At 37.5% G+C, this 16,859-nt stretch overlaps 1 protein-coding gene across 1 annotated transcript; it reads left to right on the forward strand.

Annotated features, from left to right (window-relative positions):
• The first annotated feature begins 2,302 nt into the window (after positions 1-2,302).
• On the forward strand, positions 2,303-16,424 carry LOC132857623 (solute carrier family 25 member 36-A-like). Its single transcript, XM_060887571.1, has 7 exons — positions 2,303-2,717; positions 6,122-6,286; positions 9,754-9,831; positions 12,390-12,490; positions 13,627-13,693; positions 13,802-14,091; positions 14,493-16,424. The coding sequence occupies exons 1-7, from the start codon at positions 2,677-2,679 to the stop codon at positions 14,684-14,686; spliced, it is 936 nt and encodes a 311-aa protein (XP_060743554.1). The 5' UTR covers positions 2,303-2,676; the 3' UTR covers positions 14,687-16,424.
• Positions 16,425-16,859: the final 435 nt, after the last annotated feature.

Below are 16,859 nucleotides of genomic sequence, written 5' to 3' on the forward strand. Positions count from 1 at the left end.
ATATTTACGATTTATATCACAGCAACAATAAATAGCAACTTTTTCGACTTTCTTGAAGGTAATTAAACACAATTGTAACTTGTTTTGAAGCTACAAAACAAGAGAAAATTAATCAATTGCTTCTTTGTTATCAGCAAATTTCTATCATTTTTAAATAATCACACTGGACTGATCATTTCATTAATCCAAGGATGTCTTTTATGATCCAATTTTGTAATCCACACCTGGTATATTGGTCTTTGATTCAAATTCCCTTAATTGTTCCCTTAATTCGATTGAATTCAATTTTATTTGTATTGCAATTTTAACGATGGACATTGTCTCAAAGCAGCTTTACAGAACATAAGAAATATAGTACGAAAAGTGAATTATACAAAGCTTAATATTAGACTTATATTTAAATATGTTTGTATTTATCCCCAATGAACAAGCCTGAGGTGACTGAGGTGAGGAAAAACTCCCTTAGATGGAAGAGGAAGAAACCTTGAGAGGAACCAGATGCAAAAGAGAACCTCGTCCTTATTTGGGTGACACTGGAGGGTGTGATTATAAATGGTTATAACCACTGGAGCGTGCTATTATGAATAATGTCTGTTTTACAGTCAGATACAGTCTGATAATTATGTATTAATTATAGAAGGAGGGTAGACAACGTTTTGTTGTTTTTACACAACAGCAATTTTACAGTGATTGTTCTTATATATATTAGAATTATACGTCATTACCTTTAAACCAGTTTTAACTAGATGTAATGTTGGGGAATATCTGCAAATCAAGACGTATCTGTTATTACTTACAGTTAAAATCAGTCGTTTCCTCACCAGCATTTTTATCCCTATTGAAGATGTCCTTAAAGACTACATGTAGTTGGCATCTTCTCTATAAATGCCCAAATCCTCATTAAAACAACAACCTTTGCTCTTTGAATTCTGTTGATTTGTGAATGCTACACACAAACCAAACCATGATGATTAGAGATAATAGCTGTTAATAATAACCTGGTCACAAACTGTTCACCTCTTTCCATTCAGGAAGAAATACAAGAACATCTGCACCAGAACCAGCAGGTTCAGAGCCATTTTTCCCCCCACAATCATAAACTTACTAACATGATTACTTCACTGGAATCACGTTGCAGTTCTGCTTCACCCTGTACATTCTGTTACATATTTTCTTCTTCTTCTTCTTTCGGCTTTTCCCTTCAGGGGTCGCCACAGCGAATCATCTCTCTCCACCTAACCCTATCTTCTGCATCCTCTATATATATTTATATATTTTACAAATGTGTGCATTATGTGCATTGTATGTACATAATACACACATTTGTAAAATATATAAATATATATATTTTTTAGAAATATTGGACAACGGGCACATTTTCCTATTTTGCACGTACTATATGTGAATCGGAATCAGGTTTATTGGCCAAGTGTGTTGATGTTGAAAAACACAAGGAATTTGGTTCCAGCTGTTTGTGACTCTGAAAAGTACAGACATAAATAACACTATACTATACAAGACAAGACAATACAGACCATGACATACAATATAGACAGTACGAGTATTAAATATAAATACAGAATATATGACACATCCATCCATCTATCTATCTATTTATCTATCTATACATCCATCTATCCTTCCGTCTATCCATCCATACATCAATCGATCTATCTATCTATCTATCTATCTATCTATCTATCTATCTATCTATCTATCTATCTATCTATCTATCCATCTATCCGTCCATCTAACTATCTATCTATCCATTGCTTGTTTAGCAAGATGCAAGTTAAACAAATGGGTTAAGTGCAGCATGTTGTAAAGATTGACTGCAAATTAAACACCAAGAACATGTTGGGAAGCACTGAGACGTCACCAGATCATTAACACAACTCTTTAATCACTCTGTCCACTTTTGGACAGTTAATCAGTCTGATGTGCTTTGTTTAGTCACGTCTGTACAGATTCTGTCATTATTTGGCCAAAGGTCAAGAAATATCTTATTTATAGCCCAGAACCACTTAGTGTTATCTATGTTGCTTTTAGCTCTAATGACGTAAATATGGGGTAAAGTTAACGTTTACACACTTTCATAACGTTTCTGTTTATCAGCCCCTCAACACGCGTTGTCACAGATAGCACGTGAAAGAGACGTGCACACACGCAGCGACCAATCAGAAGCTCTGTTTTTGCCTCCGCTGATTGGTCAATGACACACTGCCACAACAACGGCTGGATTTCGTTATAGCCGTTACTCCCTATACTCGTGCACTAGATAGCACAGTTAGCATAGTACAAGCGAATCGTATACACACTACGACATCTAGGGCACAATTGTCGTGTTTGTTTTGATTGCGTCCTGCTATGTATAGAGAGAGTTTGGGCAAAGTCTGTGGTTTGGGGGAAAGCTCTGAAAATATGTGAAGGAGGGTCGGGGTTTGTGTGTTCACTTTTTGTACGTTATAAGCTTTGTCGCTTTGTAGCTTTGTAGCACGAACAGGGCTGTGGACTTAGCACATTTGGCTAATTAGCAAACGAAGCTAGCGAGTTTTTATGTCGCGGTTTTGTTCCACGAGGCGCTGCTGAAGTTCAGCACAGTCACAAGGTCAAGACACTTCTTCAGCTTTTTACACAAATCTTATCTGTTTTTATTCGTCCGGATTATGTGTGAGGATGAGTCACATAGACACACTGGGTCATCTGTTTGCTGGAGGGTGAGTGCTGTTACATTCATATTACAAACAACTTCTTGTATATCTGTAGTATAATCTGTCATAATCCGCTTTAAACATAGTGTATATAATGATAATCTACACAAAATGCGATTATATAGTGTGTAATACAAGCAATAAGGTTGCTTGGATAACACACTATACACACACATCCACACACACACACACACACACACACACACACACACACATATATATATATATATTACAAAACAGATATAAGTAGAGAGACGTATGTGTTTGGTGTATGAATGTGTGTGTAATATATATGCGTGTGTGTGTGTGTGTATATGTATGTATGTGTATGTATAATATATATAATGTGTGTGTGTGTGTGTGGATGTGTGTGTATAGTGTGTTATACAACCTTATTGCTTGTATTACACACTATATAATGTATGTAGAAGACATAAACACATGTAATGTATGTAAAAGACATATAAACACATGTAATGTATGTAAAAGACATATAAACACATGTAATGTATGTAAAAGACATATAAACACATGTAATGTATGTAGAAGACATAAACACATGTAATGTATGTAAAAGACAAAAACACATGTAATGTATGTAAAAGACAAATTGTCAGCTGAACTTTTTTTTTCTCAGTCATACTGGTGTCTTCCAGAACACAAGAGACGACAACGACACAGACAATAAAAATGAGATGAGAATAAAATAAATAAATAAATACAAATGCACATATACATGTAAATACAAATAGATTAAGAAAAAATGAACTGTTGTGCTATAGACGATGGAGAGGAATAAAATAGAATGAGATGCAGGGATGTACTAGGATGGAGGTGGGAACAAATAAATATAAGATTATTGCACGTTGTTATTGCATAAATAGGGGAACATTAACTTTACTTAACTGTTTACTTAACTTAAATGAGGTAGATTGCCTGGGGGAAGAAACTGTTCTTGTGTCTGGTTGACACAAGAACAGATGGTAAATGTTCAAAAAGCAGATGACTTGCATGTGAGGAATCCAGAGTGATTTTCTAAGCCCTTTTCTTCACTTTGGTATGTATACAGTTCTTGAAGGGTTGGATGCAGTCCCGAGTTTTCTGCATCATATACTGACCTGGATAAGCAAACCGCAGCAAACAGGTCCGTGGATGATGCAGTAAACTTGGGAAATCTTACGTATTAAATTGTCTTGTTAATTAGTGCTTTTATAACTTCTTCCAGCTTTTCCTATTCTCAAAACAGTGCTGTGATATTGGAACTTCTGCAGCGTTGCTTGATGCTGTTGATTTTGTACACCAAAAAACATTGTTTTGGTTTGGTGTCTCATTGCAGGAGCAGGATTGATCTTACACTATTAATTTATATCTTACACCATTAATTTATTTAATTCAAAGCCTTAGACACATACAGCTATTTAAAGGAAATGCATGAGATAATATAATAATAACAGTTTGCATTGCTGTATAACTAAAAGCTTTTTTGAGCTTAAAAAAGTAGTCATGTTTAAATACTTCTTTAAAAATAGCAGCATACCTTTGGTTAACATTTTGGCTGTGAACTGCAGTGTCTCGTGTCTTGGTGACTGTGAACAGTTACAGAAGATTGAATGACTGTATTGTTCTGAGGACTAAAAGTGGACATATTTAAAATAAATAACTAAAGCGATGTCTTTTTAGTCACTTGACTCGTTCAATTCAAAACAAACAAGATAGTGGACGATGTTGTGGTGCAGATGTTGTGCCTTTATCACGCATAGAAATTCAAAATAGTTGCTGTTGTAAACTAGCAACTCAGAACTGGCCAATTTTTCCATCAACTAAGACAAAAATATTGATATTGAGATAATGTGCATGCTGTGTTGCATCATCTACTCAAGCTAAGAACCGAACACAGAATATAATTAGGATCTGGTTTCCCAAGTCAGTCCAGTCAGCATAACTATAACTATTGTGATGCTAACAATCTCGAGATCCAGCATGTGATGTGATGCACAATGAGGAACAGGATGCAGTTACTGGCAGCTCCTGAGTGAATGACAGTCCATGACTTTAAGGAGTCTGTTCTTTACAGAACAGTTTTGATTTTTTTCCTGATGATCACTATTGGTAAAAGCTTTTTTTTTTTTAGCTGTTTTCTGGTTAATTCATATTCAGAAAGCTGTGCTTGACTAATGTTTAATATTTGATACTAAACAGTGAATTCCTTTGTTTGACTATCGTGCAATAACGTATTTATATCTGTATTTTCTTATTTTTATAAATATTTACATACTTATTTATACCTCATTTACAATAAATGACTCATTTATTACTGTTGCATTGACTGCAATTATTTTTTTTTTAATAGGTGAGTTGCATTGTAAGGATTGCTTTCATTTCACTGTAATCAGTATAGCGACAATAACAAAAATCTTGAACCTTGTTTAATGCTGGCATGTAATTTCACTCACAGGGAGGGTATATGATTACTTTAAGGCATGTTTCTCTAGCTAACTGTCTCACCCTTTAAGGCCATGAAGTTGGTTTGATGCCTACAGATGATCAGAAATGAAATCAGTAAAAAGGCTGAATTTATACAAGCAGATCCCAACGTGCACACACATACACACACACACACACACACACACACACACACACACACACACACACACACAAGATAACCGCAGGTATCCTTAGAAATTTCACTGTGACACTGTTCCCAACTGCGCAAACAAACCAGTGCTGTATCTCAAATCACATGCTTCTAGACTGGTTTGACTTACAGCAATAGCTCAGATTTTAAAACCTTTTTAAACCTACTGAAAGCTCTGTTTTGAGTACTGCTCTTCTGGATTTTCTAACTTAATGAATACTGTTGAATATACATTGTGTACGTGTAGCAAACCGTGTGCGGGCGAGAGCGTGTGCGGGTCGAGAACTCGGGGGAGCAAATTTAACTTTTGGAAAGTGAATAAAATAGTAGTAGTAGTAATAATAATAATAATAATAATGGGGAATTCTGGGTAGAAAAAACCCTGTGCACTCCCTTATTTCTAGAAGAGCCAACTGCACACTTTAGGCAGGTAATAAACAATACGCTGTTATAGTCTGAAGGAAGTGTATGATGAGCTTTTGAAGGAAAACTTTAAACGTGACCCTCCTCATGATATCTTATAACTCACAATAATTTTTTTGCGTAATTACTTACTTACTGACACACCCACACACACCCAGTACTATAACAGCACAGCGTGTCCTTAAGGAAGTGAAAGCCAACAGTCAGAACAAGTTGTGACAAATGTATTCGTCAAAATGTTGGACAAAATAGATGAAAGAGAACCTCATTTTTCTGTTATGAAATTAGCTGACCACCTAAACCGCCATGTTAAGTTGTGTTTTTGTCTGTCTGCCTCTCTCTCTTTGTGTAGGTGTGGTGGTACAGTGGGAGCCATTTTGACATGTCCATTGGAGGTGGTAAAGACAAGGTTGCAGTCTTCTTCAATAACCCTTTATATTTCTAGGCTCGAGCTCAGCACAATGAACGGAGCCACCATGACCAGAGTGGCTACACCCAGCCCCTTACACTGCCTCAAGTACGTACTTTATCACTGTCCTCAGTGTGTACACTTACTAACCAGAACATGTTCTAGTGCTGTTCAAAAAACACTTTTTGTTGTTGATTTATTTGGTACACATCCAGTCTGCTTAGTAGTGGATTTCAAAATTTGGACAAACAAATTAACTCAACTCGTTTCATTAGAAATACCGTAACAGCTGTAGTTATCGAGTAAGCATTTTTGTAAGGACTTTCCAGGTTAATTTTTTTTTTTTGGGTTTGTCTTATTAGCGTCATGATGGACTAAATAAATGAGAGGATGGTGAGGAAACAAGTGTGGCTTGCTGTTATTGGAAAATAATCATCTTCAGAGTGGTAACAGATGCTCTGCACCACATCACCCTGATGTAGATTATGTTTCTTATAACAATATACCAATGTACGTTTATTTATCATTTTTTTTTTTTATATATAATTCATGATGTAACATCTCACCAAAGATATTTTACCAAAAGCCTCACCACACCAGACCGCTGGACCTAAAATCTAAGCTCATCAGGAGGGTAGACCCCAAACAGTGGGATAGACTCCAAACATTCTTCCCAAAACTACACCAAACCCAGGTGTTCTACCCAACATCTACATATAGACACGCTACCTCAAGTCACTCCACATCTGGGCGTTCCTCCCAGAATCACTCCACATCTGGGCGTTCCTCCCAGAATCACTCCACATCTGGGCCTTCCTCCCAGAATCACTCCACATCTGGGCCTTCCTCCCAGAATCACTCCACATCTGGGCCTTCCTCCCAGAATCACTCCACATCTGGGCCTTCCTCCCAGAATCACTCCACATCTGGGCGTTCCTCCCAGAATCACTCCACATCTGGGCGTTCCTCCCAGAATCACTCCACATCTGGGCCTTCCTCCCAGAATCACTCCACATCTGGGTGTTCCTCCCAGAATCACTCCACATCTGGGCGTTCCTCCCAGAATCACTCCACATCTGGGCGTTCCTCCCAGAATCACTCCACATCTGGGCGTTCCTCCCAGAATCACTCCACATCTGGGCGTTCCTCCCAGAATCACTCCACATCTGGGCCTTCCTCCCAGAATCACTCCACATCTGGGCCTTCCTCCCAGAATCACTCCACATCTGGGCCTTCCTCCCAGAATCACTCCACATCTGGGCCTTCCTCCCAGAATCACTCCACATCTGGGCGTTCCTCCCAGAATCACTCCACATCTGGGCGTTCCTCCCAGAATCACTCCACATCTGGGCGTTCCTCCCAGAATCACTCCACATCTGGGCGTTCCTCCCAGAATCACTCCACATCTGGGCGTTCCTCCCAGAATCACTCCACATCTGGGCGTTCACCACCACTCTCCCCAAAACACACAAAATAATGATGATAATTAACTCCTTCCACCACCACTGTAGTGTTATACAGAATTTAATTGGAAACTTTGGCAAGCATTTGTAAGCAGCTACTTTTACATTCAAGTTTTTCAGACTTGAGCATTAAGGCATTAAGGTTTTACACTTTTTACACGTTTTGCAGCAGTCTGCCCCTGGCATTAGAAGAAAAGTGTGTATGTAAAGCCTGCCAGGTTCACACTCATTCTTGCCGTGATGGCTTTGACTCTCAGTTCTGTTTGGCTGCGATCTCACTACCGAACCACGACTCTGGACTGGACATGAGTTCAGGGATCACACATGAGATTTTGAGTCAGCAAAGCTATATATCGTATGACATTATACGGCCTGCTCATATGGTCGGTCATGAAACGTTCTTTATTATTTACATTCCTTATTTAATCCTACCTCCTCACTCTGTCGCTCTTTGTTTTGCTATGAAAGTCAGTTCTGTTCTTGGTCCCACTCATACACTCCCCCTGTTCCAGCCAATCGTGGTGCTCGCATTCTCCAGCCCTTAGTTTTCCGCAGTTTAGCACATGATCCCCAGAGTTTCAAACTGTTTGGCACATCACCTCTTGCCTTTGTTTTTTAATTCCCAACTCTGACGGTTAATTGCAAAGCCATCAACTTTAGAGAACAATAAACAATACTGAGGATAGGTTATCATGTTTCAGCATTATGCAAGTCAGTTGAATGTAATTATGTTTATAGTGAACTGGCAACGCAGTCAAACTAACATTTTGTGAGCTTGTATTGTCTTTCTTTTTTTTTTTGCTCCCTGAACAGAAAAGCTCAAAGCCCAAAACAGCCCTGTGATTTACTTGAGATATCCATAAAGGGTGTGAGCTTCTTTGCTTATTGCTAGTAATAAAACATTGCTAGTGTTTTTTATCCTTTTGAGTGCTTAATATTAAAACCAGCACAATATTAAGCTCATTAAGAAGCTGATTTGCTACTGATTTGCCAGCTCCAGTTGAACTGTTCTTCATGAAGTTTTCAGACATATTAAGAGGAGATGCTAACTGGGTGATCTTTGAGGACAGACTGTATATTTTCACACCCAAATGAGGATGAGGTTCCCCTTTAAATCTGGTTCCTCTCAAGGGTTCTTCCTCTTCCATCCAAGGGAGTTTTTCCTCGCCACAGACACCTGAGTCACCTCAGGTTTGTTCATTGGGGATAAATACAAATACATTTAAATATATCTAATATTAATCTTGAATTGTTGCATTATATTAACCTTTTGATTTGTTTGTTCTGTAAAGCTGCGTTGAGACAATGTCAATTGTTAAAAACGCTATACAAATACATTCGAATTTACTGTGTTATTTAGTGTTTATCCTTGTAATTAAAATAGAGAAAACATAGAGAACAAATAAACTTGTCTTGGAATGATGCAACTTCAACACGATACAGTGATGTAATACGATGCACCTTTAATTTAGCAAATGTAAACATTGTGCATTGATTAAAACGTGATGAAATGCAAACGGATGAAACATTCATTTTATTCAGTTCTTAAAATGAACATGACTAATGAAACATTAGCTACCAGTTTTTCTTTAAGGTAATATGCTGCGTGTGTGCGCGCCTAGCATTAGCATTACTAGTCTTTTTCTTTTTTATATCCTGGATAAGTGTAAATGGTGACATTAAGTCCTGGAAGCCATTAGGTGTTAAGCACTTGTTCAGGACAAGGAAATTTTGTTCTGGCAGATGGAGTTCTTTGACATGAGTGCATGTTTGAAATTAATCTGTGTATCTTACACAACCACTTCCACCTTGTTATTCTGTTGTGGTCCCTCTGGCCTGTTCTGTGTATTTGTGAATCTACTCTTTTAGAGGAAAAAAATAAAAGCTCTTTCTGGGGATCATTTCAGGGAACATTTCAGATTGAGCGTCTCTCTTTTTTCTTTTCTTTTTTTTTTCTTTTCAGTGTAGAAACCTTTCAAGGTTCCACCCAGAAGGAGACCTTTTTTATTTTAATTAAAAACACAAACATAATTTCTTACAGTGACCTCTCTCTCTCTCTCTCTCTCTCTCTCTCTCTCTCTCTCTCTCTCTCTCTCTCTCTCACTTCTTTAGGATGATTTTGGAGAAGGAAGGCCCTCGTTCTTTGTTCCGAGGTCTTGGCCCTAATATAGTAGGAGTTGCTCCGTCAAGGTAATTTTTCCACTGCTTGGTAGCACAAGCACTCTTTCACAGACTCCTTGGCTTGTAGAAATAATTCGGTCACAGTTTGACGCAGCAACACGTTTTATAGCACTTACACTAAACTTCAGTTTAGCTGTGTCTCCTCTGTTCATGCTACAACACTCACTTGAAGTCTTTAGCTTCCAAACAATCGGGACAGCCCGATGTCCAACATCTCAACTATGAGAAGTCTGAACTCAACATTTGAGTCTGATTCCGATCTTTTATTTTCACATTAGTATGATTAACTATGAGCTGACACCATGTTCACACCAGGAGAGTTATATGTTGGTTTAAATTGTTGGCAGTTTCGCTCTGGGCATTTAAACTACTTGCGCAAAATAATCCACACATGCTCTACTTTTATTCACAGCCTAATTTACAATTACTAACCCAGTTGATTATCTGTAATAAAAAAGCTTCGAGCATACACCTAAATCAGAGGAAGTGCTTGATCGGGTGCATTTTAATAACGCATTAAATGAAAGGAACAGATACTCCGCTTAGGAAAGTGAAAGTGTTAAAAGCGTAAAGCATTTCGTTACAGTATAATATGGGGGATGAATACGGAGACTGCTGTTATTTGATGCGATTTGTATATCAGTTCATGTGAGATTATTGAAATTATGGTAAGATCCTAAATTAGCTGCTTGTGTCATTCAAACATGTTATTAACTCTTGCATGTTGGGAATGCACTGAACATCATACACAGCCACCAGTGTGTTTATGGCTGAATATCACTGTGCTATGTTTAGAAACGGGCTGTATTTATAAAACACACATACACATGTTAAAGCATTCATGTTCAGAAATAGTCATGACAAACACTACAAGGCCAAAGGTCATATGACACTATTAGAAGATGTGCGTTTGGGTCGAGTGTTAAAGGTTGCGATGAGATGGGAAAGGTAAATTTAGCTTATCTCAGACGCCGCCTTTCACCAAAGAGCTCAGCTTGTTATTAATAAGTATTAGTATTATTAGTATTAGGACTTGATCAAGGTAGGTTCAGGTGGAAGATTTCTACCTCTTCAGGAGCTCCAGGTTTACACTTGTGTAACTTTGAAGACTCTGGCGGAAGACGTTATGGAGGTTCTGTAAGCTTCAGGGCAGAGTTTCTCAAACATTTTGTAGATCCTTTATCTTGTAGATAAATAAATTACACACAGCATTAAAGTACAGATTTAGGCTGTTTTAATAGTCATAGAGCTTTATGTCTCAAAACTTTCCACCGTAACATGTTCGTTCTATGATGTCATTTATAGGTTTGAATGCCACTACACCTTATGTGGTACAGAGAGTCTCAGCAATTCCTTTCATAATCTTTCCTACTGTCTGTAAATGTCACACATCACATCTCGAAAATCCAGTTAGGTCAGCTGACATTATTCTTGTTAAAAGTTTCAGATCCATTTAACACAGCAACATTCAACACGGCCAGCCATTTCAACAGCTATCCATATATTTTATAGCAGCTGATTAGCTAACGTTAATGTAAGTTATGTTCAGACAGCATTTTATTTAACTTTTACGACATTACGACAAGTCTCAGTGTATTCTATTAATACAGTGTTTGTAAATGAACTTTACTGAAATTGTGTCTTTGCATATTACAGTAAATAAAGAAATATATCATATGGTGATAATTGCAACTTTCATTCCAAGGGTTACTTAAATCAAGGAAGCCAGATAGGTCAAATTGTGCCATTTCCTGGTATAATCATCTGATCATTATCTGATCATTATCTGAACATTTCCTATTTGTTACTTAATGTTTTTCTGATCATTTCCTGATCAGTGACCGGAAAAAACAGTCATGTGATTTACAATGCATGACATCTCCAGGACAGGGACTGAAAGATGCTGGTTTAAAGACTGGGTGCTTATTTGCTTTTTTTATTATTTAGCTTTTTTTTTATTATTATTTTTGTTTTTATTTAATGTTTTTAATTAATTTATTTTATTATAATATTTTTTAAACATTTATTTATATATTTATATTTATTTATCTAATTTCCTTTTTTGGAAGCTGACATGACGCGTCTCTACAGCGTTGCATTAAGTTCTGACAGGAAAATAGAGAGTACAGAGGATACACAAACCAAGCACCAGACTGGACCATAAAAAAAATCATGTTTGTGTGTGCTTTAATGAAGAAGCTTTTTCTCATCAGTGTCCATTTAAAAGATAGATCGTTGTTTGTTCATCATGGACACACATTCACTTTCTTTTCAGCTGACTCCTGTCCTAGAGGAAGAAGCAGAGAGGTGTTAAGATGGTGTCTATTAATGCACACGTGGCAGAAGAGTCTGTAATGAGACTAATGTGTTTGTTTAGCGAAGCGATGTTTGGACTAAGTGCTGTGTATTGTGATGACTCTGCCATTGTACATGTACACCATCATGCATCATTATTATTAATCTCAGCAGCTCTGGGTACTCTGATAAGTCAGGCTTTGAATTTCTGCTTTTATTTAATTTTTTGCATGCATTAAAACGTGACCACCTTGTGTTTTTTTTAAATCCAGGGCGATCTATTTTGCCGCCTACTCCTCTACTAAGGAGCGAATGAACAGCATGTTGGAGCCTGACTCCACACAGGTCCACATGGTGTCTGCTAGCATGGCCGGTAAATCTCTCACTTTACACCTTTCACCAGTCATCTTACACATTTACACACAGCTCGGACCTCATCAGTCACCCAAGCCTCCTGTATAGCGCTGTGGCAGGACTGCGGTAATTATTAAACTCCCCTCATTAAAGGACATTGTTTGCCCCACTAATAAGACCTAAAGGAAAGATCCTTGTTGAAAAACTTTAAGCGCTGTAAGAGGATCATTATAAGATGTAATCTTAGTTATCTTAGCTTTGTCACTTCTGTGCATAACACACCCGAAATGTCTTGGCTGATGCGCTGTATTTAGAGTAAGAGGAAGCTTTATTCATTATTATTAAGTAGGTTGTAAGGGGAAGCGAAACACATATCTTGTATGTAAGATTAACAATCTGCATTCTTGGCAGGGAAATTTTAAGAAAGAGACAAAGAAAGAGAGAGATGAGTGCAACTTTACTTCCTTCTCTAATTCTCCTCTGTCTGAGTTTTCAGGAAGGTTTAGAGTCAAGAGTCAATAAGGAAGTTTTTTATTATTTTTTTTTTTAACTGTAAACAATGAATTTTAGCTAAGAATTCAGTTATTCATAGCTACTGCACAGTTTTAATGCTTATATATTGCATATAATGGTTTAGTGTTTAATTTAATCTAAAGCTTAAATTGGTTTACAAAATATTTGCTAGATTTAGTTATATTTTATTTATTGTTTCCTTGGGATTGGAAAAGTGAAACATTGATATTACATGATGATATAAAAATATAATTTTTGGTCTGTCTCTGTTGTTTTTTTTTTGTTTTTTTTTGATGCCTTGACCGTTGGGAGCACCTAAATAAACTTTAATTATAGCCATGAAATAAATGATTGCTTTTCATAGTAGAGAAAAGTGACGAGCTCAGATTACCAACTGCAAAATTACTTGTATGCCTCAAAACATTCTTAAATGATACAAATTAAGACTCTGCAATTAAAATGCTATTTAAAAATATTGTTTAGATATTTTTTGGTTCGGTTTACATTACCGTATATTCTCTGTCTGAATATCTGGAAACCAATGTCACCCTGTTGCATCTTAATCATGTTTAATCACAATTACACTTCCTTTTACTTCAGTAAAACGGAAAAATTCAGCTTGTTCTCTGATCTTTAATTCAGGATTCACGGCTATCACTGCAACCAACCCGATCTGGCTAATCAAGACCCGACTGCAATTAGACTCCAGGTAAATGCTATGGAGTGTAATCAAATCATATATATTTATAGCATGGAGTATGATGATGTGCTATTACAAGTAAGTGTTACAATTGTAGAAGTGTCTTTCCTCTCTCAGGAACCGTGGCGAGCGGCAGATGAGCGCTCTGCAGTGTGTGCAGCGTGTGTATCAGACAGATGGTCTGCGTGGGTTTTACCGTGGCATGTCTGCATCGTACGCCGGGATCTCAGAGACGGTCATCCACTTTGTGATCTACGAGAGCATAAAACGGCGCATCCTGGAGAACAGAGCAGCTACTCGCATGAACGAAGAGAACGAGACTGCTCGAGATGCCTCCGACTTTGTGTGCATGATGATGGCTGCCGCCACCTCCAAAACCTGTGCCACCTGTATAGCTTATCCTCACGGTGAGGAGATTTGTCTACACACACACACACACACACACACACACACACACACACACACACACAGAGATTTGATTGTAATGAAACTAGGTGACCATGTACCTTGATCAGGCAGTTCAGATAGATCCTAATATTAGTACTGATATAGTAATATGTTCACTTTGTAATGGCAGATTTAAAGAGTATAAAAAAAAGTGGAATTTGAATACAGACACTGTGTTAGTGTTATATTACTTTCATTATTTAAGTTAATTATCTACAGTGTAAGAATTCACGATAGGCAGATATTCACTGTGTCCATTTAGCCCGATAAGACTCTAATGAAGTTTAAATGATTACAATAAAGAGCTTTAATTTTTAAGCGCTAAGCTTTGTTTTATTTATTTATTTATTTTTTCATGCAGAGGTTGTGCGAACCCGGCTGAGGGAGGAAGGCACCAAGTACCGCTCGTTCCTACAGACAGTGAGTACGGTGTCCAGGGAAGAGGGGTTCAAAGCACTATACCGTGGCCTCACCACCCACCTAGTGCGCCAGATCCCCAACACAGCCATCATGATGGTCACCTACGAGATTGTCGTCTACCTTCTCGACCGCTAAAATCGTCTCCCTGACCCTTCAACCGACAAGCTGCCATCTCCACTTAGGAGGTCAGAAATCATCTCGCATTTGGAAAAGCTGCTGCTCGTTGTGCCAATCGAAACTCTTATGGATACACAAATGTCAAGAGGCATTTGAGAGCGTATATAAGGAAAAACACTCAGAGACCGCATTATCGTGGTCAGAGTAAAAAAGGAAAAGAGAGAACTTTTTTTCTGTTTTCCTGAAGTGTTTATACTGTTTATTGCCAGGCTTATGTAACTCTACTTCTAAAGGAGTCTTGTGTAGGTAACACACTCAAAGATGCTCGAAGATCCACATCAGTTCTGTTTTAACAGTGCGTTTATTTTTAACACAATTCAGCACATTTTTTGGTGACTGTTGTGTTTCTGTTTGCATTGACAGGAAAGCAAGAAGATTATTCTTATATAAAATAAGAAATTTCAAAGTAGTGAATGGTCTAAAATATGTGGCATGGTGCCAAAACGCACATTCTGATTTGTCGGCACTCAGAATCTGGGCTGTTTGGTCAAGCTGACATTAAGAAAGATGATGCACTTAGATGCCATACGGAAACAGGAGTGTTCCTGATCCAGCCCTGCAGCAGTGTGGGGAGTTTAAACAGGGTTATATGTGTTAATATGGTGTGTACATATCTATATGTTTGTAAATTTTGGGTTTTTTGGATTAAATGGTTGCTTTTGCTTAATATATTATTAACACATGAATGTACATGCAAATGTGACCAAAGTAGGAACACTTAACTTGGTCTTACTAAAAAGTTGCAACGTTTGCCAAGTTGATTGTCTCCTCAGCTGTTGGACTTTTATGTGGGAGGAAAATTTTTCTTTTTTTCTTTTTTTTTTTTCAGTCTATGAGCAACAAACATTTTTTGGTGCCTTATTACCGGAGAGTTTAAAGAAGTAATTTAGCCTCTATACCCCAGAGTCACTCAGTCAGCCAAGATATGTTGAGTTGCTTTGTTATAATGTTAATGTAACTGATAAGATAGAAGATTATAGGTTCTAGTTAAGTACTCTGAAATTTAGAGTTCCTGCTTCACAGACTTTCCTCACAAGATGGTGTTCGGCATAGTAATGTAATATGTACATATATAGTTTAATAATACAGTTCAGTAAAATGTCTATTGTACCTGAATCAGTTGTAATTTAGAATAAGCTGCACACCTGTGAGCCACATCTACGTAAACCTGATGCTTGTGTTTGCTAAGAAAGATTTAAGAAGAAAGACGCTGGCTTCAGCACAGACCTACAACTCTGAGCCACATATCACTGCGGATAACATTAATTAGAGCAACGTGGTTTAAACTGCTAAATTGTTGCCTTTAACGTTGTAGTTATAGTGCAAATATGTTCTTAAACATTTCCTGGCTGAATGACTAAACATGGGGTATGTGAGCGCTTTCTTGGGGTAAGTGCTGCAGAGGATAGTGAGGTATCTTGAATATTTTTTTATTTATTTATTTTTTTTCAAAATCACACATTCAATCCCATTTCATTTTTTTCTTTAACGTTGTTGCTGATTTTTTATTTACGCATTTGTCATTTTTGTGTCACTCGCTCCCGAAGTCCCACACACCTGAGAGTTCAGTGTTCATCTCACTTAGTATTGTGTTTACATCTCCATGTTTGTCGTCAACATTTTATGACGTATACTGATTGTATTCGACAGTTAAAACATGTTCACAAACCTACATAATAAAGACATATGCATTGGCTATTGCCTCTCATTTGCTGTGCAAGGGAAGTGTTCACATCAGTTATCAGAATGGGGTAAAAAGATCTGGGTTATTTTGATAATGGCGTGATTGTTGGTGGCAGAGTACTTTTATAATTTTATGATTTTTACATACAACAGTGTTGTCTAGGGTTGTGAGAGAGGTCAATGGACAATGGTCAGACTGGTTTGACTTGACAGAGGGTGTACAGTAATTCAGATAACTGCTGTGTACATTTATGGTGAGCAGATAAACACGTACCACATTATTTATTGTTTAACGTCAGCCAAGAACAGAAAGCTGAGGCTGCACCAAAACTGGACTGTTAAAGGCAGGGTCTCCGATTTTTGAGAAATGCTTCAGAAAACTGAGTCGGGCCGAATAATAAACAAAAATCAAAACAAATGTGTAGCCAATGAGCAGAAAGGGGCGGGT

The sequence above is a fragment of the Tachysurus vachellii genome, chromosome 15, assembly GCF_030014155.1.
Source record: "Tachysurus vachellii isolate PV-2020 chromosome 15, HZAU_Pvac_v1, whole genome shotgun sequence".
NCBI lineage: Eukaryota > Metazoa > Chordata > Actinopteri > Siluriformes > Bagridae > Tachysurus > Tachysurus vachellii.